This window comes from Rhinolophus ferrumequinum, chromosome 28 (assembly GCF_004115265.2).
Source record: "Rhinolophus ferrumequinum isolate MPI-CBG mRhiFer1 chromosome 28, mRhiFer1_v1.p, whole genome shotgun sequence".
NCBI lineage: Eukaryota > Metazoa > Chordata > Mammalia > Chiroptera > Rhinolophidae > Rhinolophus > Rhinolophus ferrumequinum.
The window spans coordinates 5451656-5479505 of NC_046311.1; the positions used below are offsets into that span (position 1 = coordinate 5451656).

Consider the following 27850-nt stretch of genomic DNA (forward strand, 5'->3'; position numbering starts at 1 on the left):
TGCTGTTGCCCTTGGCAGGACCTGTCCCCGCTCAGGAAGCAGGGCTCTCACAGAGCACACTGCACAGCCAGGATTCAGCCGTCACTGCAGCCACCTCAGACGGGCTTGCTTCCTGCCTGCCCAGCTTCTCCTGCCGCCCCCAGTTGCTGCTGCAGCTGGCATGCAAATGTGCTAATGCTGCAATGCCCAGCACAGTGGGTGCTTGATAAATAGCTGTGTAGTTTTCAAAAGTTGTTAACGAAGGCATTAATTAAATGCTCCTTTCCTTTTAAAGATCTCTCAGGAAGGAGTGTTTCCAGTTCCTGGAAGTCCACCCATATAACTAACTGAGGGTTTGTTTATACTTCAGTGGCACACATTCTCTTAATGACATTCAGTGATTTAATGAGTATCTAAACGGAATGCAAAGTGCAGAGCTGGGCATCCGGGTTGCAAAGAGGATTCGAATTTCGTTGCTGCTTCGAGATGGCCGTGCACAGTGGAGGCAGACATAACATTGCGATAAGTGCGTGTACGTCTGGGCTTCCTGGGATTCCAGAATCCTGACCATACCTCAGTCGGACAAAATGAGTGTGCTCCCCCAGCCAGGAGCAAGGTAGCTCAGCGTGACAGAGCACAGGTAAGCTTTCATCAAACTGCGAAGGGCTTGAAATTCGTCTGTGTTGAATGAGGACTAAGAAAAAGCAATTGGATGAGAGCCTCAGGAGAGCACGTGGCTTTGTGACATGGGTCAGGGAGCCGAATGGTGAAAGTGTGAAGGCTTGAGAATGAGTAGGGAGCTGCAGATAGGTGGACGGCCGACGGTAGGCAAACTGTAGGGGACACGGGAGAAGCTTGCAGGGAGCTAGGGGCAGGGATGCCTCTCATTCGATGCGGGAAACCTTACCCTGTTGGTGAGAAGTCAGCGGGAAGGAGAGGTTTGTAGTACCAGAGGGCCCACATCCAGGGGGACAGGGAAAAACACTGCCCGGGAAAGCTTGCGTGGAGGGGTTAGCCTTGGAAGAAGGAACTAGCAATTCATCTAAAACAAGATGGAAAGTTAAAAATGAAGTCAGTGGGACTGAAGAGAGAAGGAAGTGAGGGAATTCCTTTCTGTTTCCTTAGCGAAGTAGAGAACAAGGTCACCCGAAAGTGAGTCTGCGTATGCTGGGGGCGTTTTTCTGTCGTCCCCAGGCAGGAGGTCCCGGGTCACTCTCGTTTGGGAAGGGGACCCAGACACTGATGAACTCGCATTCATCAAGGAGGCAAACGCTGTGGGTTTGGGCTGACCTCCGTTTCCCTGTACATTTGGTTTTGCCTGCATGGTACCCCAAAACTGGGGTTGGCTCCTCACTTAGCCTAGTGGGCTGCAGCCAGGGAAATGAGCGGGTAACCTCCTTCGTCCCCAGTTGCCCACGTTGGTGAGGACTGAGCTTGGCAGCCATGGCAGAATACGCCGGCCCCATACAGCGGCACCCACCGTGTGTCCCAGAGGTTGAGTGACTTCCACACTTGCCTGTTCATTCCTAGCCATTCACGGAGGTTCGTGGAGCCCACCCAAGGTCAGAGGAGTTGAGGACTTTCCGCTTGATGAAGTGGCCCCTGTGTGTCGGTGTCAGTGGTTTAATGAGTGAATGCTGTCATCAAACCCCAGCCCAAGGGTAGGGCCTCAGGCTGAGGAGCGTGGAGGATTTCAGGGAAGGCAGAACCCCAGGTTCTGCTTCTCAGTACCTTCGACATTCCTGTGTGTGCTGGTGGCATCTATGCGCAGGTGGCTGTGGCCTTCAGCTCTGTATTGACTCGGAGCCACCAGTGCCCTCCTGCTGGGCACCGCCCCGGTTTAATAACTAGCACATCTGCCGTGGTCCTGAATTCAGTTCTGTTGAAGCTGCAGCCACCTCGGCTGGTGCTGAATCTCCAGCCCTCATTTGATGGAATAATGACAATAAAACCCACCGAGGCAGTCACTCATCTATGCAACTAATAGGTGTTGAGCTGCTGGGGTACGGTTCTGACGGAGTCACATGAGCTGCTGGCATTCCACTGGGAGACCAGATGATAAACAGACAAATAAGTCAGGGAGACAATTACCCGATGGCAGCAGAGCTGTGCATGGAAATTAAAAGTGCCCTGTGATAGAAATGACCCTTTGCAGTTGAACGGGTGGAGAGCACGTGATCAGGGGCAGGCGGTGACGGCGTCCGCTGTGAAGTGGCACCAAACTTGGAAAGTGTGAGAGGAGAGGGGAGGGGGGGTGGGGTGGTGAAGGAGGGGGGCTGCAGATGAGGTCAGAGGGTGGGCCGGGTCAGACGCCGTAAACGCCAATCCCGTGAGTTTGGCTTCCATTCCAAACTCAGATTTGAAGAGGGGAGGGAGGGCATCGAGTCTCCTGCTTTTTATTCAAGATGAGCCTGGCTGGCTGACCATGTTACAGAGTGGGGGGGTGAAGGGGTGCTGGGTTCAGAGACCATGGCCTTGGTGACAGCTCATTCTAACTCGACGAGGATGGCAGCAGCCCCAGGACAGGGAGAAGTGGATCCACGGGGGGAGTGCACAGGTTTGAGAAGTGTTTGGAGGCTGGAGTCCCCAGGGATTATCGATGGGCTTGGTGGCATAGCGGCAAAGAGCCGTCAAGGAACACAGGTGGACGAGGAGCGTGTGCCACCGTGTGAATGTGAGTGCCATTTGCCATGGTGGGGACAGGGCGGGGGAAGGGCAGGTGCGGGGTAACAAGTGAGGGCTCTCTCCTGGCTGTGCTCCGTGGAGGAGACCACTAGACGCCCGAGAGGAGATGCCCGGTAGGGCTTGGGGCAATAGGTGACTTCACAAGCCAGGTGACAGCTGAGCGTCCTTGGGAGGAAATCGTCGCAGCCCACCCCCCATGCTCCTGTCACCTGGTCTCTCCGTGGAGGCTCAGGCATGGCCCAGGCTGAGGTGGTCTTGCTCTTGTGGAAACTTCCACATTCCTGCTTTCACCGGGTGGGCGAGTTTACACACCGTCTCGGCTCTGGACAGACCACTCTTCTTCAGGACGTGCACGGCCCGCACGGCCCCATGCCTTCTGTGCAGCAACACTCACATGCGAAGTTTGCGTGTAGAGAGTGGCTTTCGCTGTACTTTTGATGTTCGCTGGGAGGGTCACGTGGTAGCCACACAAGTAACCAGACAGCCAATCGTAGGCGTTTCCGTGGCTGGAAGTCCTCCAGCCTCCCCCCCACCAGGCCATCCCCGTGCTGCCAGCTCCCCTCTTGTCTCTCTCAAGTTCTCCTCGCTCATCTCCTCCCAGGGCGTCAGTCGCTATGCTCCAAGGGGTAGAGCAATTTAGTTCTCTCCTGAGTCCGCGCTGAGCCTGCTCTTCCATTTGCACAGACTAATGAACGCACTGGCCGAGACGTCTCCTCAGGTTTCCGTGCCAGCAGCTTGGAGAACGAGTGGTCGCTGAAAATGTTTCTGTCTTTCCCAGTATCCGGGCCGCAAAGGGAGCAGTAAGATTTGTTGCTCACTCACGTGACGTATGTCCCCCTTCCTGAAAGGACAGAGTGACAGCAGTTGGATCCGACGTGAACATCTACTTTGTGTTAACCTAGTAACAGCGTGGCCACGACCACTTACCAGGGGTTCCTTTTGTTGTGGGTGCTGGGCGGGCTGCTTTCTGTGTGTGATCTCACTCAGTCCTACAGCAGTACCACGGTCCAGGGGTTCTTACAGCCCCTGTCACAGCTGGGGACACGGCGGCTCAGAAAGGTAGCACCGCTGGTGGCAGTGGAGCCTGGGCTTGAGTGAGCACAGCCCCGCCTGGTAAGGAGCCCCCACAAAGAGGGTGCCCCCAGTGTATTCCCTCCCTGGGGCTCTGGTCACAATGATTAATAAGATCTTGACAGTGAGAAGATGATGGCTGACGTTTAGTGTTACCTCAGTGCGGTCCTTTTCTATACTAGACACACTTGTCCTCAAAACACTTGTGTGAGGTGGGCTCCCTTTTTACAGATAAAGAAGTAACTTTCCCAGGACCGCAGAGTGGAAGGATAGGTGCGGGCTGAACTGGATCCCGGGCAGTCTGCTTCCCAGAGTCATGTTTGGCGGGTTGGGCTGAAGTCGAGCAGGTTGGGAAAGGGAACAGAGACCCGCTGCTGTGCCCCTGCGACCGGAGGTTTCTGGACGCAGCCTGGAGCTCTGAGGGGTGGTGGTCAGAGCCAGGCCGGCTTTCCTGGGCGGCCCCCCTGGAGGCCGCCTCCCCTCCCCTCACTGAAACCCAGAGCAGCAGACTTCGTGTGGCCCTGGACCAACTCGCCACATGTTATTCAGGCGTTTTTACTGCTACTGCTGGGGCATGACAGGACCAGGTCACTTCCCGTCTGACTATTGGGTGGAGGCCATTTGTATGTATATTTCACGTCTGTACAGGAGGACATTGAGGCTCAGAGTGTAGACAGTCCCCCCCACCCCCCAGCAATCTCCCCCAACCCTCCAGACCCAGCTGGATGCACCTTCTGGGTGCCCCAGGGGTCCTCTCCCGCCCCCACCATGGGGCTTAGCACATTGCAGTGGGCTTGCCTGGCAACTCGGCTGTCTTCCACTCTAGACCAGTGGGCCGCTGGATGTCAGGAGAGGGTCGTGTCCCCTGCCTGTCCCAAACACGTGGCCAGGTTCCTGATACGCTGTGCACGTGCAGCCCCTGAGCAAGTAAGTGGGAGCGTCCAGGTCGGTACTGAGTTTCCATCACTGTCAGAATGATGGTCTTTGTTCAGCTGGCCTCGTACCTGTCCAGGACCCCAGCATGCAGGGGGCTGCAGTGGCCAATGGCTGTACCTGCCAGGTAGGTTGGAGCAAAGGTCACTTGCAAGCCCTATTGTGGGTGCACGTGTTCCAGCTCTCTCTTCACCAGGACCAGATGCACAGGACATACTTGCCAGTATGGCCTTCAGCCACTCCTAAGCTTCCATGTGCCAGTGTACGAGCCACTCCAGTGACTTCCACCTACTGGGCGCTTCTCGTGTGTGGCCCGCTGCCCTCCAGCTTCCCTGTGCCTTGCCGTGTCCCCTGACCCTCTTAGGGACCAGCAGATAACAGACAGCCTATGTAAGCCAAGCAGAGGGCCTGTTTGCAGGCCCGGGGCCTGGAGCAGTCAGAGTTCCCAAGCTGACGTGTAGGCAGAGGCCGCTGCAGACAAATCCCGTTTCAGGTGGGCTGGTGGCGTAGGTGTGTTCTTAGAGGGGGAGGACGTTGGAGTCTGTGCTGTCTCTGTCCACAGGTGCCGGGTGAGCGAGCGTGTGTGAGGCTGTCTAAACTGAGCAATCTGGGCAGGAGAGAAGAAACGAATCTTAGTCTTAGCACTCCCTATGTGCCTGGCTCTGTGCTGAGAGAGTTACAGACTCATGTTATCTCATGTGCTTACACACATCTGAGGTGGGTCACACTTATCAGAACAGATGTCATCTCAGAGAGCTTACGTGAGATGGCCAGTGTCACACAGCTAATCAGTAGCAGAGCTGGGCGTGTCTAATGCCAGCGCTGGGTCCTTTAAGCTCCCTGGTAGAGGAAGTGCCGCCCCAGCCCTGCCTTTCCCACCCCACAGACCAGGAACTGCAGTCCTGAGGTTCCTACTCGTCCCTCCCACACTCCTGGGAACCTATGGCCCACGGATTGCACATGAGAAATGAAAGGACTTACAAAAAAAATCAGATCCCTTGAGATCCCTGTGTCAGGCAGGAAACTTATGAATACATTTATCGGCGGTTTTATTTATTAATCTGTTTATTTCTGACATCCACTAAACGAAAAGGGAACAGACAGCACAGCAGGTAAAGAGCACAGCATGGCTTTTCACACATGCTAAATTAGTAATGGTGGGTACAAGGCATCAAATTCTGCTCACCGAACCCTGGGCTGCGAGAAAGTTGGGTGTGTGTATTGAGGGTGTCTCTTTATTTCAGTGAGACTTTTATCAAGTGGTTTTGCTCTGTTGCAGATAACTTTTTTGTTCCCATGATGGTCTTCAAATGTTTAATTCCTTCCTGATTTTATAACTTGGATTTCCTAAACCATTCTGCCAAAATCGTGACCCAGAGTAACTGGAGAGTCACATATGCATATAGTTGGTTCAATAGATCGCAAATATGGGCAAGTTATACAGGATGACATCCATGTGTCATTGACAGAAGACACATTTGCAGGAGGGGCCATAGCTGCCTGGTTGATTAGCCTCTGTACTTTTTGGGCTGAAAATGGGAAAATGGGTACATTCCCAGAGAAGAGACACAGAGAGAAAGGGCCTGTTTCTAGGGTAAAGGAGCTGGTGTGGGGAATGTCATGTCATGTAGGTCCCTTGGCTGCAGTCTGGGGGGCCCGGAGGGCCTCTGCAAAGGGAGCTGTGCTCAAGTCTGGCCTGTCAGAGAGCTGGCAGGAGAGGGACCACAGCCCAGCCTGTGGGCCCTGTACGATGAGGTAGAAGGAGCCCCCACACCTGCCTGGAGAGCCTGCAGTGAGGATGTGCTTCAGAGAGAAGGAGAACACACACACTCACATTCAAACACACACACACACACTCACACACACACACTCACACTGAAAAGGCGGACGGGAGCAGAGCAGCTGCAGAAAGCAGTCCAGTGCAGGCCAGGGATGAAGGCCAGTGGCCCACGTGGAGAAGCGGCAGGTGGGCCGGGAGGTGAGGAGGGGCTCGTTCTCAGAGGAGGGGGAAGGGCCAGGAGAGGGAGGTTGCACTGGGCTCTGGCGGAGGTGGCCTCATGAGTCAGACTGTGTGCACATGGCCCCACATCAAGCAACAATCTCTTGAAAAATGAGAGGGTGGGAGTCCCCAAGGCCGGTGGGAAGGGGGAGTTGGGGTCCACCCGTGGGGGATGGGAGCGTGGTTTCTCATGGGGCTCCTGAGTGTGTCTTCTGTGGATTCCGGAGGCTGACGCCTCAGAAGCCCCATCCTGCCGTTTCGGGAGCCACCTGGGGGTATCCAGCCTGAACAAGGAGAGGCGACCACTTGTCATCAGCACAAGTCTGGTGGTGGTCAGTGAGGTCTTCTCTCCTCTCCTGATTTTCCACTGACAGGCGCTTGGCCCCCACTCTGGGATCTTGCTAAGGACTGGTAACAAAACAACGATGGTGACCTCATTCGCAGCCTAGGAGTCTATGTGCTGTTTCTTTTGGCACCAGGAAAACTAGAAGGAACGATCTGATCTAAGGCACCGTAGACGTGTTGTGCTGGTAACTGAAGTTGGTGCCCAAGCGGCAGCAAACTCGGAACCTGGTCACCTTGAAGAGACCTAATCTGAGCTGCCAAGCCACGAGGGCTTCCAGGGGTCGGGTGGGGCACCCAGATCGCCGCCAGTTCCGACTTTTCCTTTGTTTGTGTTTTTCTGTAGAATTATAGGTAGGGGGAGGTTCAGGAGACCGGCCAGCGCAGCTAACATCTGGTGTGGGGGAATCTTGGACGTCAGCTCAGAGGATGTGGTTGGGGAAACACCTGGCAGAGCGCGTGGGCTTCCACAGGGGAGGCCGGGATCCGGGCTCATGGAGGCCGAGCGGAACGAGCCTGCTGCTGCGCCAAGCTCAGGCTGCCCACTCCGGGGCCTGCGTGGCCGGGACCACAGGCCTGGGTCTCTGACCTGAACCCCGTCAGATATGGAGCTGAAGGGAGTGAGGACCAGCGCAGAGGCGGCTGAGAGAGGGTGGCGAAGGGGATCGGGGTGGCGGGGCCTGGCAGGCGCCTCAGCTCTGGGAGTGGGAGCTGGAAATGGGAACATCCCTCTTGGAAGAGGCCTCGCTATGGACGCCCTGGGACCCCACGGCCTCCGCTGTGGGTGGCGGCGAGCTTCAGGGGCCTCCCACAGAGTCTGGGAGAACCGGTGTGCAAACACCCAGGTCGAGTGAAGGGAGCCTGGCTGGGAACGACGGTCTGGGCGCCCCGTGAGCCTGTGGAAGGGGCTGCAGGGAAAGCGGGGGGAGCTGCGCCGAGCTGGGAGGAGTGAGGGGCCCGTGGGCCCCTGGGGCAGCGAGAGCATGTGGGGATCAGCAGGTGAGTTTATCACCAGCACCCCGCTGCAGCTGGGAAGACCGGAAGCTCCACTTCTAGGGACCAGAGCAGCCTGAGAGCGGTCTCCCTGTGTCCCCAGGGCAAAAGCCCTTTCAAGGACAGCCTGCGTGTGTCCTACAGCGTCCCAATTAGGTCCCCGTTTAAGCTCTGCACAAAGAGCAAATAGGAGTGTTTCCTGAAGAAGGATCCTCACGGGGGGACTGGTTTCTGAAGCCCCTGGACTCGGTGCCCTGCCTTCCCTAACCTACGGAGCCACCGATGGACCTTTTCTCTCTTGTGCCTGAGCCCCGCCTCCTGCTTTACGCAGAAGTCACATGGAACCTTCCTAAGAAGGGCCTCCCGGGGTAGTAAGATGGGGTCCCATGGCCTCCCTACGTTACTTGTTCATTTCCTGGGGATCTTTGTGCTCAACGAAAATCTTCACTAAGTTCATCTCTGGCGAAAAGAATGAGAGTGAACAGACTCCTTCAGGCCACGAGACGGCAGCAGCCTTTGCAACTGGTGAACGTGGGAGACGGGAGGGCCGGCCCGTTCCCACAGGAAGCCCGAATCCTGTGCCTCTATGGACCCGACGTAGGGGACGTACAAATCAAATGCTGGCCTTTGCTAATGCCACTTGTTCTACTGAGGCAGCAAGGATGTTTCGAGCTTGTTTTCTCGGAGCCCCTCTGGGCTGAGAGGAGTTTACTTGGGGGAGCAGCAGAAGTGGTCCCAGCGTTTGCCTTAGGGAGGGACCTCCTAAGGAGAGAGGGGTCTGATTAAAGAGTGGGAGACAGTCTTCCGGAGAACACGGGCGTACAGCTGGCCTCGGGTCTCGGCTTGGTCTCTCCCGGGGAAGTGGGAGAAGGAAGGGTACCCCAGATGGAGGACTGGCGTGCTCCTTTGTGAACCTTTACAGCCGTTCGCTCCCTCCACGTGCTTCGTTCAAACGCATGACTCTACACACATCATTTCTCTGAGTCAGGACAGTTCAGTGAGGTGGACCTTTTTTCGATTTCGCTCCTGGAAACATCAAGGCTTGAGCCTGGCTTAGTAAATGGTCAAGCGCTGCCTCCTGAGGTGGCCACTCACCGAGTGGGACTTGTCCCCAGTCCTGCCTCGCGCCAAGGTCGTGTCCTCCACTCCCGTTGTTCTGATACTGGTGTTTATTACACGGAGGCCCTCTTCTGGTCCTTTCCTCTTCTTGTTGCCTTTGTTTCTGTACGCGTGGATGCGTTGTTTCTCAGGCCCATTCCTGCTCCTCCTGCCGAACGGGCTGTTTTCTATTGGATCCAGGGTAGCGGTCAAGGTCGTTGGCCTGTTCCACGAGTGGGTGGCTGTGTCCTGTGGTCGGCCCTCTCCTGGGTCTCCGTGCGGTTCTTCAGGGCATTTCTGCTTCCTGACCTCGTGACTTCCTGTGTGAAGCCGCAGCCTCATGGCTCCACGGGGTCCTGCACTCTGTCTTGGCCTGGAGCTCCAGAGCTGGAAGGAGCTGAAACGTACTAAGCATGAAGCTCTGTGATTGCGGGTGAGACACCGTGATGTCACCAGACGGACTTGGGGGCCAGAGTTAGACGCCAGGGAGGAGAGGCCAAAGCAGCGTCCCTGGGATCTGCAGGAGGAGCAGGCCCTCCGGGGAGACTGGGACGCACAGGGCCCTTGTACGGGCATTCGCAGTGAGAGGGTGTCATCGCCGACTTGGGCAGGAAACATCCAGGCCAGAAGAGGCGGAGGAAGCAGAGCCGGGCAAGTTGTTAGAGGAGGAGATTCCCGGTCGGAGCCTGAACTTCATCTTTCAGCACCTAACTTCTCAATCCCAGATGCTCTCCTCGGGGACTCTTTTGCTCTTACTCTTGGCTCGGGTAGTCAGAGCTTAATCAGAGCCAGAGGGGTCGTCCCGCCATGGGAAGGACCAGTGCAACACGGAGATGAAGGAAGTGGGTACCAGAGGGCGGCGCGCTGAGGGAGGCCACCGTCTGGGCCCCGAGCGGCAGGAAAGGTCTGAGTTCGGTTGGAGCTCTGAGGGGAGCATCTGGGAGCAGGGACACATCTCAGCTTAGCCTCCCTCTCCGAACTTCTCGTGTCAGGAAACGTGAGCTGGAAATCTCCCCAGAACAGACAGTCCTCCGCTGATCCTCTTTCTTCGCTGCTTCCAGAAACAGCAGGGTGTCTTATTTATTTCTTCGCCGTGGTGGGAACGCGGTGTCTCTCCGTGACCCCCACCTCCAGCCTCAGGGTGCGCATATCCCCGGGAGACCTGGTGCTCGCTGAGCTTTGGCAGACGCGGACGCAGAGACGCTCCGTGTAGAAGTCTGAGTGCTGGAGACAGAGGGTCAGGATGGGGGTCTTATGTTTCCTGGTTCAGTGTGACCCTGGTGGCTGGGGCCAGCCCTAGAGCCAGCACGTAAATAAGGCTGCTCTTTGGAGCTACCTGGATGCTTTCCCGGTCTCACTCGTCTTTCCCTTCTTTTTATGGCTCCCTCAGCTTCCCTCTTCCTCCATCTTCGGAGTGCTCTCCCTGCTCAAGCCTCTGACGGAGTTTTCCTTCATTCATTCATCAAATGTTTTGTGAGGACCTGCTGTGTATTGCACCCTGTGGGAAGCCCAGGTACAAACTCAGCAACACATGGCGCTGGTGTTTGACCTGCAGCTGCCAGCACCCTCCAGAGCCCCTTGTGGAGCCATCAAACTGCAAATTATGGGGGGAGGGGAGGCCGAATCCAGCGAGAGGAGCCTTGGGAAGAGACCTGGGCTGGGCAGCAGAAACCTCAGGCTCTTAGACAATCTCCGGTCAGCCGGACTCCTGGACAGTGACAGTGGCAGACAGCCTAGACTCTTTACATGTCATCGTTACCCTCATTTGGTCAGGAACCGGAGGTGCATCCTAAAATCTAGACCGCCAAGGAAAATCCTGCAGAGTTCTTCTGTGGCTTTCCAGCCTTTGAGACGTCTTCTCTCAGAACACGCTTGACACGAGCCCAGGAGGTCTCTTGTTTCCCTGTAGGTCATTCCCTGTAGGTTGCTTTGCAGGAGCACTTACTGGGACAGGGTAGCCCAGCTCTGTCCTCAGGAGCCAAGAAGAGAACTGGTGGGGTGGCTGCCGACCACTGCAGGGGTCTGCAGCTGCCCGGGGCACGACCTGGTCGTGCTCCCATGCAATACCCACCGGAAATGACTTCCATTTGCCCTGCCGTGCCTGAGGCGAGATGCCACCAGTGGGGCCGTGGGAGGGGGTGAAGGCGGGCAGAAATTCCTACCGCTCGCAAGGGCAGGGGTCCCGCCCTCTCGGCGGCCGTCTGCTTCCCCCTCAAAGATTCAGAGCTGGTCCCCTATCTCCCTCCTGCAACTTCAAAAACCCACAGTGGGAGCTCCGAGACGGTTGTTCTTTTCCACTTAAAGACATTCCATTTCATGTGTAATTAATTGTGTGGTATTGAATTAATGTTTTCTTCTGAACATTTTTGGCAGCCTGAGATCTGAGGGTCTGGCCAGTGCAAAGAAAACACACACTTCTCAGAGCCCCTCCCTTCGTCTCCCTGTTCCCCCTCGTCCCCCATTCCTGCCAAGACTCTCCCTCCTCGGGCTCACCTTGTAATGGGGGAGCCCCTGAGGCTGTCCGGACCCTTTGCTTCTGTGGGGGCTGGGGTCTTGGATTCCTGCCTTCTGGTGCCATCGTCACCACCAGAAGCCATCCGCACTGCTCTTGTTGAGCTCGTGGTGATGACCAAGGATACCAGGAAACGCCACTGCAAATGACTTTCTCCCTGTCCTTTAGACATGTGTCTGGTTCCCACCAAGTGCTGTCGCCCATTCAGAAAGCAGTGCCTCTCTCTGGGGTAGGAGTGCCAGCAGTCAGGGGGCTGTCATGACCCGAGGACGGCAGGGTGACACGGTCTGCTCCTGCTAGAATTTAGAGTCCAGCAGACCACGTCTAACAGCTGGGTGACCTTGGGCAAATTACTTCATCCCTTTGAACTTCAGCTCCCACATCTGTAACCCTGCGGTGGCGACACACTGTGTTCAGGAGAGTTGTGAAGATGAATGAGACAATTCTTGTGCCTGGCTCCGGGTCAGCGCTCACTCAGGCGGTTGTTTTTATTATGAATAAGGGTATCAGGGCATAATGATGAGGTAAGAGGGTCAAGCACAGAGTGAGCCAGAGCTGAGGGGGGAACGATCTGAGATGTCCCAGCCGTGAGGCCGGGAACCTCTTAGGGGAAAGTTGTGAGCAGCGAGTCAGGGAAGCGGGGAAGGCAGGTGGGGAGGAGAACCCACGGGGTCAGCTAAGAGAGCCACTGGCGGCCCTGCGGGGTGCTGGGGGCCTGTTTCTGAGTCCCATAGGGGATAGCCTCAGGGGAGGCAGGACAATCTCAGCGCTAGGACCCAGGTGACCAGTGGACTTCTGTTCTGGGTCTGATGAGCGCACACGCTGGCTTTGGGGGGCTGACTTTGCTGCCTGACACACAGCAGCGTCACGTTCACCCTTCTTTACAACCACCAACCCTGGGAAATCTGGCTTTTCTCTACTGACAATAGTGATCTTTAGTAGGTGGCTGTCTCTGCCTCTGGTGGTTTTATTCGTTGTCTGACCAATGTCCTCCCACAACCTGTTTTGAGCTCTGCAGGAGGAGGTTGGACGTCTCAGTGGCGGCTGTGGACAGACTGTGGGTGACCCCCCCCCAGTCAGTTGGCCCCCCCTGTGAGCATCCCCAGGCTATTTTAGTTCCGGAGACTAGCACCATCCTTCTCCAGGTTTCTTTCCGAGCCTCTGTTTTATTCACAGGTAGATTGAGCTCTTAGTTAAAATGAAAATCTTGCAGAAAGGAAGGAAAACTTCCTTCACATTTGTTAAATTTGTCCATTATGTTTCAGACATCTCCTGTTACCTCTATTATCTAAAAAGTTTAAATTGGTCCCCTTCTCACCTCTGCCAAGTAGATGTGTGTGTTCCCATCCTACAGACAAGGGACCACAGCCTGGGGAGAACGGGGCACAGTCAGGCTCGGGATGCAAACACAAGCCTGTGTGTTTCCCCACTTCCTTACTCTGTCAGCTGCACCAGCTTGTGTGGGTTTATACCTCCACTTCATCCCTGCTCAGCAGGGCCAAGTCTTTAATCCTCGTCACACCCGTTTTCCAAGAACGTGGACGTGAGGCAGGCCGTGGTCCCCCGTGTCTGTGGGCACGCGTGTCTGTGCAGTGGACGTCTGCAGGTCCCAGAAGGGGCTGCAGGAAACCACCTCTTCCTCCCAGGTGCACGGAGGCAGGGCAAGGGGACGGCCAGAGCCTGCTGACCTCTTGGGGCTCTGCGGCCTTCGTACAGGGGTGGCTGGTGACACTTGGGACCAGTGATTCTGCCCCGGGTCAAGCTTGCTCCAGGCCCGGAAGACCTCCCAGAAGCGAATCCCACACGTAGGAATAGGATGTTGGCCGTCGGTCCAGAGGACAGTTTGTGGAGCAGTAACTGAAACACACAAATTCTCATCCTGTGTTTGTCCGATGGGCACGAGAAGCTCCTCCATGGCTTCCTCTGGGGGAGCCCAATGGAGGATTCTCTCAAAATAAGTAGGTCGGGAAAAGCCAGGCCAGAAGGTGCCAGGAACTCTTCTCATCTCCCAGGGACCCCACTGGCTCCCGGCCCCTCGTTGCGGCGGACCGGGAGGCCTTCCCACGCCTGGGGCTCTGTAGCCCCCTCTCTCCTCTTCCCCTGCCAGTGTCCCAGAGTCCCAGACTCTGCTGGGCCAGCCAGCCAGGCAGTAAAAGGAGATTGATGCCCTGTCCTCCTAGGAAAATCCATCACTTTTTGGCATGCGGGTCAGATGGCTTCACCAGACGCAGCTCTGAACAGCGCTGTGTGAGCTAAAAATAAACACAGAAAGAGCCCCAAATAGACGCTTGGACATCAGAAATGGAGACGCCGCGCTCCAGTCATTCCCGAAGGTCTGCGCCCTGCCCTTTACTCCCACACTCTTCCCTACGCACACAGGCCTCCCCAGGCCCTGGGAGGGGCGCCTCCCACCCATACCCCTGGGAAGACGCTGGACTGCAGACCCAGGATGAGCAGGGTGAGAGAAGCTGGGCAGCAGCAGAAGAAGGGGGAAGATGGAGGGTTCAGCTGCTGGGGACCCCATCGTCTTGGCGACCACCAAGTAGGGAGGACACAGGACAGACAGCCTCGGGTAATGGAAGGGACACTGGCTCGGGAGCCTTAAAAAGAAGACTGAGTCCTTCCTTTGCCATGTCATAGCTCTGGGAATTTTGGAAAGTTACCCCTGCCTCCATTTTCTCCTCTGAGCAAGGGGTACGATAACACAGCTCTCAGGGTTATCAGGAGGCTCGAATGTTGAGCAAATAGTAGGATTGAGCACAGACGAATTCCCTTCACCAGCTTCTTCCTCCTCCTTCAGGGGAAGCAGTTGCCCGAATGGTGGTCTGGAGCCTAGAGTCTTGTTGGCACACGAGGCTGTCCAAACAGAAGTGATTTGCCTCATGCGTTTGGCCCACATCCAGCCTCTCTCTGCCGCGGCTCCCGGTTACCTGGTAGAGTGTCTTACCCCGCGGCTGGGAGAATGTTCTCTCCTGGGGAGCATTTCTGGCGGAATGGAGTCTGTGTTCACTTTCTGTTCCTTCTCCTGCTCCTTCCCAGACCTCACCGCCCCACGTGTGGACCACGCTCAGTATTACTTTACAGGTACTTCTCCCGCAGACAACTAGAGTGAGCCCGGGCTATTTTATTCGGACCTGCTGGGTGTTTCCACATCTCTGCAAAAGATCCACTTGCAGGTTTGGGGAAGACATTTGGGTCTGTAGGAGACTTCTGCTTCATGCCTGCAGAGAGCAGACGAGTTTCTAGTAAAGTGGTCACCTGTCCCTGTTACATCCAAGCTCCCCTCTCCTGCGCTGCTTTCAACTCCTGGCAAGTGGAGGCAGGGTGGAGAAACGGCCCCTGGGCGCTGCTTCCCCTTGACTTGTGTGCGTCTTTCAGGGGCGGAGATTCTTGCTGCTGAGGGCGGGAGAGGAGATGGAGGGTTCCAAGACGTGGCCCAGGTCCAACAGCTGAAAACGGGAGCCCCGCTCTCGGTCGAGCCCCTCCGTTCTTGTTCTACACTCAGCGTGGCTGAGAGTGAGACTCGGGGGTGTGGGGAGTGAGACCCCCCAGGCCGGAGGTGGACTTAGGGACCCATGGACACGTATACTGTTGCTGGGCCTTTGTAGAGACGCGTCCAGAACATAAGGCAAGAGAGGCATGATTTCCGTTCCGCGGATGAGTAGTGGGGCCTCTGGGAGGGGTTTCCTCACCAAGGCCACACAGCTAGGGAGGGGAGCAGCCAGGGGGTAGTTTCCAGGACTGCAAGCCACCTCCTGCTCCACAACAGTCGTGGACGTGGGACTTGTTGAGGCCGTGCCATAAAGGCGTGCGTCTGTCATCAGCTGGCTAACTAACTCCTCTCGCCACCAATGTCATCCTGTTCCAGTGGTTCTCAAAGTGGGGTGCCTGGGGCAGCAGTATGCACTTCACCAGGGAACCTGTTAGAAAGGAACATTCCCAGGCCTGCGCCTGGACCTCGGCATGACAAGGCTGAGAACCGCTATCTATTGAAATGCCCGCAGCGCGGGGGTCTGGAGCCCAGTGGGGCTCATCCCCAAGTGGTTGGCTACTCGCGCATTTCCTGATGCTCTAGTCCCATCTCAGCCACCAGCTGGGGACTCCTGGCTTAGCCACTGTTTCCCCTGCATTTCAGAGGACTTCAAGGTTTCCAAACCTTTACAAACCATAGCTCGTGTAGCAGGTAAGAGAACTTGCCTTTCCCTCCGCCCCCACCCCTTTTGCCAAGACCAGGGTGTTCTGTAAGGTGTGAAGCCCCCAGTGCGTGCAAGTCGCAGGTCCTGAACCGGGTCCCTGTCCTTACCTGTCCCCACACGGGCAGAGGCGTGGCCTTGGCCTTGCAAAGTGGCCGTCGCCAGTCCCTTCCCCACCCCAACATCGTGCCAGATGCTCACGTTGCAGGAACCTGTACGTCATCAGCGGGTCACCTGGGAACGGCTCTGCGGCCAGCAGCAGGTGGCCTCCCGGGAGAGGTCCTGACTTCCTGTTTTCTCTCAGTGGGAAAAAATCTAGCCTTTCCCTTCCAGACCAACAAACAGCATTCCTCAGACCCTGGGAAATAGCAACAGAGGGTGTGAAGAAGGGAACTGATTTTTAATTCCCTTGTTGTGAAGACGGGCAGAGCCCTGTGGCATGTGGCAGCCACCTGGTAGCCCCGGGCTCTGCAAGGAGCAGCCCCCAGCAGCTGGGAGCCTGCAGGTCTGTCTTGCCGCAGAGCTGCAAATGCTTTTTCCCCTAGCTCCCCGCCGGCTCGTCGTCTGGGCCATGGTGGGGACACCAAGAACTCTGATAGAAAAAAAAAAATTGCATAGTGTATTCTGGCAGGAATCCCCAAGCCAACCAAAACTATAACCAAAGCCTGGCAACCACACCCCTCTGTGCGGGTCACGTGTCTCCCCGCCACTCCTGGGGACATTCTGCCGTGTTCCTCTGTCTCAGCTTTCGTTTTTTGGCAAGGTCATTTGAGACTGTCCTCTTTCCCGGCTCTGCAATGCTTTTCCTGATGGCAATACAGGTAATTCATGGGCTCCTGCCTGGTGAATAATGAATGCAAAGGTCAGTGGGTCATCTCCGGCTCGCTCCTTTCCTCACCTGCCCACTTCTTGTACAATTCCCTCCTAGCATTCTTTCCAAAGAGGTGGGAGGGCCGAGGGCACATCTCTGCTGCCTCCCAGCACAGAATTTAATTAGGTCGCTAAAATTAGCCGAGGCCGTGGCAGCCCTTCCCTGAGCACGGACCTGGTTCTGGGGCGGCCTCTTTCTGGACTTTGCTTTCACGATCTTCTTGGAGTTTCTCTCCAAGGAGAAGGATTTGTCGGGGAGAGGCTTCCCCCAGATAAATTTAGCTACCACTTAATAGTCTCTGTCACAATCCAAAAGCTGTGCTAGGATTGTTACAGCCGTTGTAACAAGGGCTAGTTTGTGTGTGTGTGTGTGTATTTGTCCCAGGCACTCGGCCAAATTCTTCATATAGATTATCTCACTTAATCATCACAGGAATTCAGCGAGTAAGGTATTGGTGTGAATCCCATTTGACAGATGAGGGGATTGAGGTTCTGGGGTGAAATAACTTTCCCAAGCTCAAAAAACTAGCAAGAAGGTGGAGCCAGGGTTCGAACCCGATTCTTGGCTACCCTGGTGACCTCAGTGTCCACGGGGCCATCTCTGGGCCAAGAGCGCCTGGAGAGGTCGTTGGGAATACAGGTCCTCGGGCCTCCGTGTCAGCATCTGCGCAGTAAGTGCCGAGAGCGCCCTGTGCCCTCTCCGGCAGCCACAGCTAATCACCAGGATCCCACGTGAACCAGCGCTGTCTGTCCTCCAGCTGTGCTTTATTAATGTGTTCGGGGGCCGAGCTGGGATTGGACTCTGGGTCAGACTCGCAACCCACAACAGTGTGACTTGGCCTGTTTCATGGGCAAGTTGGGATGCTGGAGTTTGCCTCTCCCGCCACGGCCTCAGAAGCTGTGCTCCCTGCCCTCGACCCCCTGCGCCTCATGAGGACGAGACTGACCTGGCTGCTCCCCTCTGTCCCTCCCACAGACGTGCAGCACATTAAGAGGAGGGACATCGTGCTGAAGCGGGAGCTGGGCGAGGGAGCCTTCGGGAAGGTCTTCCTGGCCGAGTGCTACAACCTCAGCCCGACCAAGGACAAGATGCTGGTGGCCGTGAAGGTCAGTCCCAGGGGCGTGTGGGCCTCAGGAAGGAACACGGGTGACTGGTGGGGGGGTATAGCGGGGGGCAGGAAGGGGATGCTCACTCCATCTGGAGGGTGGTGTAGACTGGCTTTACCAGGTGTGGTCAGGGGGCCTTGCCCAAGTTCAGCGACGTGTCCTTAGGACCAGAACCTACCTCCTTTGGCTTCAGAGGTCAAGAGCTGCCACACCCGAGGGGGCTGTGCCTGGGGTGCAGCTCGGGGAACGAGCTTTGCCTGCCAGAGGCCTTCGTTTCATTCTGGAGGCCCTGGGCTCGCTCCTGTCCCAGCTGGAACTCTTCCCTCCTCAGTGACCTTGCAGGACGTGTTCTCTGTGCCTGAAAAGTCACCTCACTGTTTCTCAGGAGTGGAGTTGGTGGCGGGATGAGCAGCTCAGTGAGGCCCTGGGAGTCACTGCTCCAGCAAGACAGACGTCACTCAGAATAGAAGGGGGGGTCGGGTACGGAGTACGTGAGAACAGTGAGAAAGGTGGGAAAGGCTTGCATACCCGCGTGGGATCCAGGTTCAGACCCCAAAGGGCAGTGTGCCTGTGGGTAGCTAACTGCCTGCTGGCAGCTCTCCGGGGTCCATTGACCACAGGCCTTTGTGCTGACCAGCCAGCGGTGCACGTTTGCAGCTGGAGCTGAATTGCTGGAGGCAGCAGAGAAGGGACTCGGCTCACCCACCCATTACCTCCAGCAGTGACCAGCTTCTCCTGTCAGTCAGTGTCGGACATATCTTTGGACGTGATTGCCACAAACGAATCAGGTAGCCTGGCTGAGGCACCCATGGGTCTCAGGAGCCCCTCTCCGGAGCGTGCAGTGGCCTCCGTGGATGCAGCGAGCAGGCCTCTGAGATGAGGCGTGAATCCTGCACCATGATCTGGGCTGGGACCTCAAAAGGGTCCCATCGTGCCCCCACGACAGCAGAGTTACGCTGCTGTGACTTTTGGGTCTCTGTACCCATAGTCCTGTGTGTCTGCAGAGCGTGTGTCCACAGAGGGCATGTGACCTCCATCAATGTGGGCGGGGCTGTGTGGGCCACAGGTACAGTGTGACCGTTAGAGCCCCAGCCCCACCGCCAATGAGCTGTGGGACCTTTCACAAGATGCAGCCTCTTTGGGCCTCAGTTTCCTTATCTGTATAATAGGAATAGAATATCTCCTCTTTAAAATTTTAGTGATTAAATGACATACCATATGTAACATCCTAAAAGGCCCGGTAGTAAATATCTTAGGCCCTGGGGGCCACACACACTCTGTCACAGCCACTCAACTCTGGCCAGTAGTGGGGACGCAGCCGACGTAAACTAATGGCGGTGGCTGTTTTGCCAACCTCTGCTCTAGAAAATACATAAGGAACTAGAATCTGGCCCCTAATGATGATTGTTACTGGACATCCTGAGAATAAACTTCTCAGTGGTCTCCATAGGCATGGGATGGTCACGAGCGACTCTTTAAACAGCTCGCAGCAGGAACGTGGAAGGGTTCTAACTTTGTCCCTAAACTTAGAATCTGCGCTGCCCGGAAACTTTTCATTTCTAGGATGACACTGATCCACTGGGCATTCCAGCATCTGTCTGGGGAGCTGGTGAATGAACTGAACTTTTTGGCACTTTGAGCAGGAAATGAAACGATGGCCTAAAACCCTGGGAAACGTTTCCTGCTGAGTGGTCCCACATTAAGGGGCAGTACCCGGAGTGCGTGATACAGAAAATGTGTTTCTGTTTTCATCCTCCTAACGGGTTTCCTTCTCTCCTTGGGTCTGGGAACCTTGAGGAGATGAGCGATCTGGGATTTCACACCCTTTGCCACCCAGTGGACCCCGCCCTTCAACCAGCCCCAGGAGAAGAAGCTCGTCTCCTCCAGACAACAGCCAAGAAACGGCATTTCCTGCCTCTTTTCCTCTTTAGATTGTACTCCGTGTTGCAGACTCCTTCCTTTTGAGTTTGTTTAGATGCAGAGTAACTGTGGACTTGCAGAAAACACATTCAAGAATAACCCCAAATCATGTTTTCCCAAAACTGTGGTTTTCAATCAGTTGCCAAGAATTTCTTGCCCAGCAGTTGCAATGGTAGAAACAGCAGAATTTGCAGCCTTTTTTCTACAGACACTTGCCTTCTGTCAGGAAGACGAGAGGTTACCCATGAAAGAAAGGGACAGCAGGACAAGACAGAGCGTAGCTATGTGTGTGTAGTGTAAGAGTGACATTAATGTCATGTGGTTCATAAATGAGAAAGGTTTCCAGCCTAAGTGATCATCAGAAAAATGCCAATTGGACTATAAGGAGATACCACTGTACACCAAGCAGATGGCTACAGAGCAGTGGTGGGAGTGTAAAGTGGTGAAATTGTTTGCAAAAGAGTTTGGTATTCTAGAGCATTAGCATACGGTGTGATGCAGCATTCCACTTCTAGGTGTGGACTCAACAGGTATGTATGTATTTATGTTTGCATGCGTGCATCCATCCATCCACCCACCTGCCCATCCATCCATCCATCCATCCATCCATCCACCTACCTGCCCTTCCATCCATCCATCCATCCATACATCCATCCATCCACCCACCTGCCCTTCCATCCATCCATCCATCCATACATCCATCCATCCACCCACCTGCCCTTCCATCCATCCATCCATCCACCCACCTGCCCTTCCATCCATCCATCCATACATACATCCATGCATCCACCCACCTGCCCATCCATCCATCCATCCATCCACCTACCTGCCCATCCATCCATCCACCTACCTGCCCATCCATCCATCCACCTACCTGCCCATCCATCCATCCACCTACCTGCCCATCCTTCCATCCATCCATCCATCCATCCATCCATCCATCCATCCATCCATCCAGAGAAGTGTTTAAGAATGTTCACATAGCATTATTTATGACAGCTGAAATCTGGGAACAACCCCGATAATTCATCAGTGGCAACATGGATAATAAATGTAGTCTATTCATACAGTGGGGAGCTAGTCAACAAGGAGAATGAACTATAGCTACATGCAACGATGTGGAAAAATTACCCAAACACAATGTTGAATGAAAAAAGACAGATATGGAAATGTATATAATGCTGTGTGTATGATCCCACTTATTTAAAGTTAAAAAAACAAGTAAAACTAAACTCTAGTGTCTAGAGATTCATATTTAGGTAGTAAAAACTACAAAACAAGGACATAAATTCTGTAGTCAGGACAGTGGTTACTTTGGGGTGAGGGAGGGCACACTGGAGGGATGGGTGATGGGAGGGGAACGTTTCTGGGGGTTTGACAATATTTTATTTTTTACTGACATTAAGGGTATATTTACACTGGTGTTAGCTTTGTGATAAATCAGTGCGCTACAAAAGATTTTTCTTTTAAGGATTTATCATGTTGTTAAAATGATGCTTAATTTATTCATTCCATGAGTACTTGTTGGACACCTACTGTGCGTCTAGCACTGTCTGAGGTACTGGGGATAGAGCATAAAGGAGACACATAGCCCCATGTGGCTCGTGTCTCAGAGTCACAGAACAGAGCCCAGAAGGGACATGTGAAGAGAAGACGCTGATGATGAAAGGGATGCTGATGGTTCCAGCGGCATCTAACAGAGAACGCTGATGTGCCAGGCCCTACTCCAAGTGATGTCTGCAGATTCAGGTTCCGTTCTGGCAACAACTCTACCCTAGGAACTGTCACTGTCCCCATTTTACAGAAGAGGACACTGAGGCACACAGAGAGAGGTGAAGCAGTGTGCCCACGGTCCCACAGCTAATCAGTGGTGGAGTGACAGTCATATCCAGGAGACCCGTTTCCTCCACAGGTGAAGGGATGAGGCCCCCATCACTGCTGTTCCTTGTTTTCTTTCTGTCCATGTTCTGTTACAGGCGAACCTCAGCATTCTTCAAAGTCATCGATTCTTGTAGTTTTATGGAGTGTAGAGTGTGTCTTGTCTGTGGAGGTTTTTGTTTTAACTTCAATGACCATAGACTTTATTCCCAGGATATCTAATTTGCTCTTAATTTTAATGTTGTCTTAATTTTATTTCTCTGTTTTTGTGGCATACCTTCTTGGGTTTTTTTTTTTTTTGGTATTTTTTTGGTTTTTTTAAGTAATTTTTTTTTCTCTCTGTGCATTTACTCATCTTTATCAGCCTATTCCTATAAAATTAATTTTATTTGCAGGACATTCATGTCTTGCTTATTGACCATTTTAATTTTTGGATTTAGCGTTATATTTCTTCCACTAGGTCTGAACCTCAGCTTTTGAGTTCCTTTTGGTTTAGAGAATTGTTTTGTTTTTGTTTTGGGTGTTCATGATTTCCGGTTTCAGTTACTTTAAAACATTTGTGAAACCATCTGAGTGCAGAATCTCAGATGTTTACTGTTTTCCCAATTTTTAAAAACAGGTTTTCTTCCCATTCTTAATACGCTTTAACCACTGACTGTTATCAGGTCTTTCTAAAGTATTTACTCTAGTTTCCATAAAAACAGCCCATCCTTTGCACTTACATTTTAGTGGTTTCGATGACAGCTCAGTATATTAAGCGATGACATTGACAGATTGAACTGTCACACGTGAATTTGGGAACAATCACACTGACTCTTGGTGAGCTCCTCTCTGGAACAGGTATTTCTGTGGGTGTCCAAGTAGCACGGAGTGTGATGGGCACCAGTCACCATGTGCCTCACAGCTGATGGGCAGTTCGCCTGGCTCGTCATGTGGCTACAGGTCACGTAAGAGGTTTTCTGGCTGAATGACCCACCACCACCACCCCAATAAAAGAAAAGGCAGCAGAACCCCTGCTGAACAAGAGAAAGATGTTAAGTGATTCAGAAGGAATAAGGAGCTTTTGAGAAATTTGAGTGTTCTTGCCATCTAGACTGCTCCCCTCCCACCCAGCTGAACAGCCCCTCGAAACCCAGAACTAGGGGTGAATGGGAGGGCTGATGCAGAGAGGGGAAGACCAGGAAGGGCAAAGTACTCAAACTTTGGGGGACAAAGGAGGGCAAACTCCAGCTCCCCTCTTTGTTCTGTGCCTGCTGCTTGAAGGGCTTCGAGACCGCTTGGCCTGACCCGTCTCACCTCATCTCCCACGCCACCCACTGGTGACCCATTTGGAAGTTTTCCTGCCCCAAAGAGATGTTGGGTGTGGGCTCCATGGAGAGGGGCAGGGCATTCTCTGGGCTGGTTTTCCTCCTCATTCTTCTTCTCCTTTCTTCTCTGTCCCAGCTGCATCCGTCCCTGGGGGCTGGGGGCATTTGCTGCACAGGACCCTCTGCCAGTTACCTGAGAGTTTCAGGTTTGACCCAGGAGCTGGAAAACCCATTGTGAAGGCGGAGAGCACTGGCAGAGGGGGTGGGCATTGGGAGCCTAAAAGCGACAGGACTTACTTTGTGCCCCATCTCCCACGTGAGGACCTCAGACCTGCTTTGCAGTGTAGGGTGCCAGCCTTGGGGGCGCTGGCGGGCACTGCTGGAGAGCTGAGACCTTAAATACCCAATGGCGATGCTGGCCTCTGGGACCGTGTGGGAGAATGATTTACAGAGATGGAGAGAGGCCATTTGGCTGGCCCCAAATTTGATCTACTTTTCCCTCTCGTAAATCCAGTGTTCACATAAATCTTTGTATTCTCCCATCCCACCCATGCTGGCTTCCTTTCCCCACCCCCTTCTTGTTCTTCATGAAAATAAATAAATCATCGGCAGTCATCCTGTACCCACGCCCCCAGCACATGGAGTTCAGGGCTGCAGCCGCGAGCTGGGTCACCTAGAGACGCGTCCTTGTACCGTGACTCGGACTTCTTCCCCCCACAGTAAGAAGCCTGTGTTCTGGTTGTCGGTGGACATATGGCAGCCTGTTCCTTTACGACTGTGCAGCTTCCCTGAGAAGGCAGCCAGAGCCGGAGTGGAGGGCAGATAGAACCAGAGCTGGGGAAATGAGCAGGGGGCCATGGACCTCCCGCTTTTCTTCCGGCCCTGATCGGCCCGCCAGACATGGCACCCTCGTTGGGTCTGGCCGCTCGGCAGGCAGCCCACACTCCTCACCTCTCCTGACCCCGTGCTCTGCCCTTTCTCATCCTTTAACTTCCATGCCCACCGTTCCCCGGTCACCTGCCTCCTGCCTGACTCATCTGGTAAAATCATTGCAGCAGGTGTGCTGGACGGGGGGTCTCCTGGGCTCCAGACTCGAGCTCTTACTTCTTGTATGATCTTTGTTAAGTCGCTTCTTCCCTGGTTTGGACCTCAGAGCTCGCAGCTGTAAAACGGGAGAGCTGTACCAGTGACTTCCACCATTTTTGTCAGCAGCGGGCTCATTTAATCAAACACTGTGTGTGTGTGTGTGAAACCTCCAAATTTTGAAAAGAATGGAAGGTCATTCTAGTTGAAGTTGGAGTGGGGTGTGATCTCTGTCTAAGGGACCGTGGCCCTCCTGGTGGCCCGAGAGCCATTGCCATTGACCTGGAGACCAGAGGCCAGGAGGTCGCTGAAGTCCAGTTTGACTCTCAGCTTCTGTCATTGAATATGTGTGAGTGTGTGTTGGTCCCTGGCCAGGGCTGGGCCTCAGTTTCCCCAACTCCAGAAATGAGCGGGTGAAAGTAGATGATATCTAGGGCTGTTTTCATGCTACGAGTCCCTCGTCTCTAACGTATGCTAATGGCTGATAGAGGTTTGATGAGCCCCGTAGGTACGATTCTTGCATGTTCACATTCCTGCCGTGCTGTAGGCCCAGGCAGCCCTGTGGATGTCAGCTAATGGTGGTTGGTTGTGGTGACGAGAGAGATCTCTGCTTGGGAGAACTTTCAGTAACAGCATGACCTACAGGGGTGGCCAGTCTGCCTAAATCACCAGAAACGGCCAGGTGCCTGGAGGAGAGAATGCAAAGCAATCTCCAGTCTGTCTAGATTTGCACTGACCTGAGAATGGCACGCGAACTTCACACTTACTCCCTCACTGCCCCTTGCTACTCATCTGTTGTCAGTTGAAGCAAGAGGATGTTTGCTCCCACTTGCCTTCTGACCTGGTGGGGACGGTGGGAAGGCGGGAGACAGGCACGAGCACCCCTGCTCAGGCTGCCGCTCCTGCAGAAACGGGACCCACCCCTTCATAGTTCATCATCCCCCAGGGCCACTATCTCCACGTCCCCTCGGAGACAGAGCCCAACCCAAGTCACTCGGACGTGCTCAGGGTTTTCCACTCTGCTCTCACCGTCATCTTCTGCTACTGGAAAATCCATATTCACAGCCCACACCCCTGACCGCTGCTCTTCCGTTTCTCTTCCTGGGTCCTGGGGCAGGCGGCCTGGTCTGGTGCTTTTCCCTCACACTGGAGTCTCCCACTCACACTGGGGCTGAGTGGTAACATTTCCGTGGCCACCAGATGCCCACCTTGCCATCCTACCCTAGGACCTTATGGACTTGACCTAGTCCTGGTCCTGAGTGGATCCTAAGACTTCTGCCCGGTTACTGTCGTTCCCACGGCTACAGTCCCACATACTCCCGCCCCCAGTGCTCCCTTCAGCCCCCTACTGTAGGGACACAAGTGCCTTCTAGAAATGGAAGCGTTCTCCTTTCTCCAAATATACACTCCTTCACCACCTAAAATCAAGGAACAGAAAGGGCAAGGAGACTTTATTTCATTGTCTGCCTGATTTCTGGTGGGCTCTGGGCGTAGGCTAACAAAGTTAAAGCACCTGGGGTCGTGGTTTTCCCACGGTTTACTTCAGCTGTGGGACCATTTCTTCAAGGAAGCCTGAGGGGAAGGGGCCTTTCTCAGGCCTCCCGCCTCACCGCCCCTCCCGCCGCCATTCGCACTAACCTCTGAGGAAGTGTAGGGCTCTGGGGGGACACAATTTGAAGTCGTTGGCCGTGATTGGGATGTGGGTGTCAGAACGTTGGTTTCTGTTTCTACAGGGATGAAAATGCTGAAGGAGGAAGGAGTCAGGCCTGGCTGTTGTGACTTAGGCTCATGGTCGTTAAGCCCCGATTAAAATCCGATTTGTTGGGAATCACTAGTCTCTTTATTTTGGGCACCACGTCTCTTCCCGGGAGGGGTACGGTTACTAAAAACCACTGTCCTGTGTGGTTTCCAGGCCCTGAAGGACCCCACCCTGGCTGCCCGGAAGGATTTCCAGAGGGAGGCTGAGCTGCTCACCAACCTGCAGCACGAACACATTGTCAAGTTCTATGGGGTGTGTGGCGATGGGGACCCCCTCATCATGGTCTTTGAGTACATGAAGCATGGAGACCTGAACAAGTTCCTCAGGTACGCAAGTTCCTGTCCCCACCCCTCCTGCCCGGCCCAGCCCCACCAAACCCCTGGGGTTCTCTCCGGAGTCAGAAATCACATTTGCCCCTTTGAACGCCGAAATCCAGGGTCTGGGAACGAGAAGCAACCTTTCGTTCTTCTCCATCATCTCCCGAGCGGCGAGATTCAGGCTTTTGTCCCTGATTTCTACCGGGAAAAAGTTGAGGACGTGACACGTCCCCTGTATTCTTCTTCCTGATTCTAAGAGGGACAGAGAAGAAGAACGAAGTCTGAAATGGGCCCGAGGACGGAGCCCAGAGGGCCTGCCCGCCTCTAACCTCCAATTCCCACGTTCTAGGGTCTTCCTGCCCCTGGTGGTGTGAAGGGCGTCCCCCCTTTGTGCCTTACATTTCTCAGTGTTGCAAAGTCAGGCAAATACCTTCCACCCCTCCTGGAAACCTTGCTGGAGACTTTTCAGTGATAACTAGGAAGGCACAAGCTCAGCAATTCAGCAGGAGACAGGAATGGTGAACAAAAAGGCAGGGTTTTCCTTGGACATGTTTAGAACTGTGCTGTTGAGTTCAGTAGCCACACGTGGCTCTGTGACTTTAAATGGACATGACTGGAAGTTCTATAAAAGTTTAGAAATTCAGTTCCTTGGTCTCACTAGCCATTCTTTGAGTACTCACTAGCCAGATGTGGCTACCATGTCGGGCAGGGAAGTATAAGATATTTCCATCAGTTGAGAGTTCTGTTGGCCAACATTCTTCTGAAGGAATGGATTTGTTGTAAGAAGGGTTTCCCCAAGCCTGAAGCAAGACCGTCTGCATTTTGAGAGGCTCTCGATGGAGTGAGTACAGGACTGGACCCCTGGCCAGTAGTTGTGGGTGGAGTTTCCAAGAACACCGACATCCCCCAGAGAGGACAGCATCTCCATTTGAGCAGAGTCAGCACTTCTCTGCTTCCCGCATCTGCCACCTTTCTGTGGTGCCCAGATGTGCAGGCGGCAGCATGTGTGAGGGGCGTTCAAGGTCCCAGGAAGCAGGTCGAACACTCAGGTCCTGGATGCTTGGGGTCTGCTCTTGGCTGCCTTTTACAGCCCGTTGGATTCCATGGCTGAGTACGAGGTTTCCAGAATTCAGATGTAGGTTAAGGAAGACTCTAGCACACTCACCCAAAATTGACGAGCGTCTTCTTGAAGTGGAACCTTCAGAACAGCACTGTGGTTTTGAGGGGGTCCAGGAAGGATTGACAGCAGGTAATGAACACTCCTTATGAGCTGGGTTTCCAAAAATGTCCCTGGAGAAATGGAAAGTACCTGTAGGATTGTCTAAACCTCCAGAACTTGGCTTCACAATGAAATTTTTTTCTTTCCTGGGCAACTTAGCCCTTATCAACAGACTTGGGTTCACAGCCCGAATTTGTCGCATCTTAGTTTTATAACCTGGAGCCAGTTATTAAGCCTTAATTCTCTCTTCTAGACAATAAGGCTGTAAAGAACTTCACAGGTTCGTTGTTATGATTATTAAATGACTATATTCCTATGATACCTAGATGAGTTTTCCATGTAGCTACTGTAGGTGTTCAGTAAATGGTAGCCACTAGTGAAATTATTACAATCATTGTTTTATCAGAACTGTGAACTGTGGCAGTTTCTAGTGCAGGGGACACCCTTTCTCAGCGCTCAGGAGCCTTCTAGCCCTGTGCTTCGTTCCCCGGAGGGACATGACCTTTCCCCACCATCCCCTCTCCATAGATCCAGCAGTGCCTTCAGCCCACATGCCCCCAGGCAGGGCTACGGAGAGCTCCCGGC

At 54.1% G+C, this 27850-nt stretch overlaps 1 protein-coding gene across 6 annotated transcripts in view; it reads left to right on the forward strand.

The window, feature by feature from the left end:
* Positions 1–27850, forward strand: part of NTRK3 (neurotrophic receptor tyrosine kinase 3) — a 317709-nt gene that overhangs the window by 244876 nt on the left and 44983 nt on the right. For all 6 annotated transcript variants that reach the window (XM_033100325.1, XM_033100331.1, XM_033100324.1 and 3 more), the window contains 2 exons: positions 17652–17782; positions 25883–26055. In XM_033100325.1, the coding sequence (XP_032956216.1) occupies positions 17652–17782; positions 25883–26055 (304 nt within the window). The remainder of the gene's footprint in view (positions 1–17651; positions 17783–25882; positions 26056–27850) is intronic.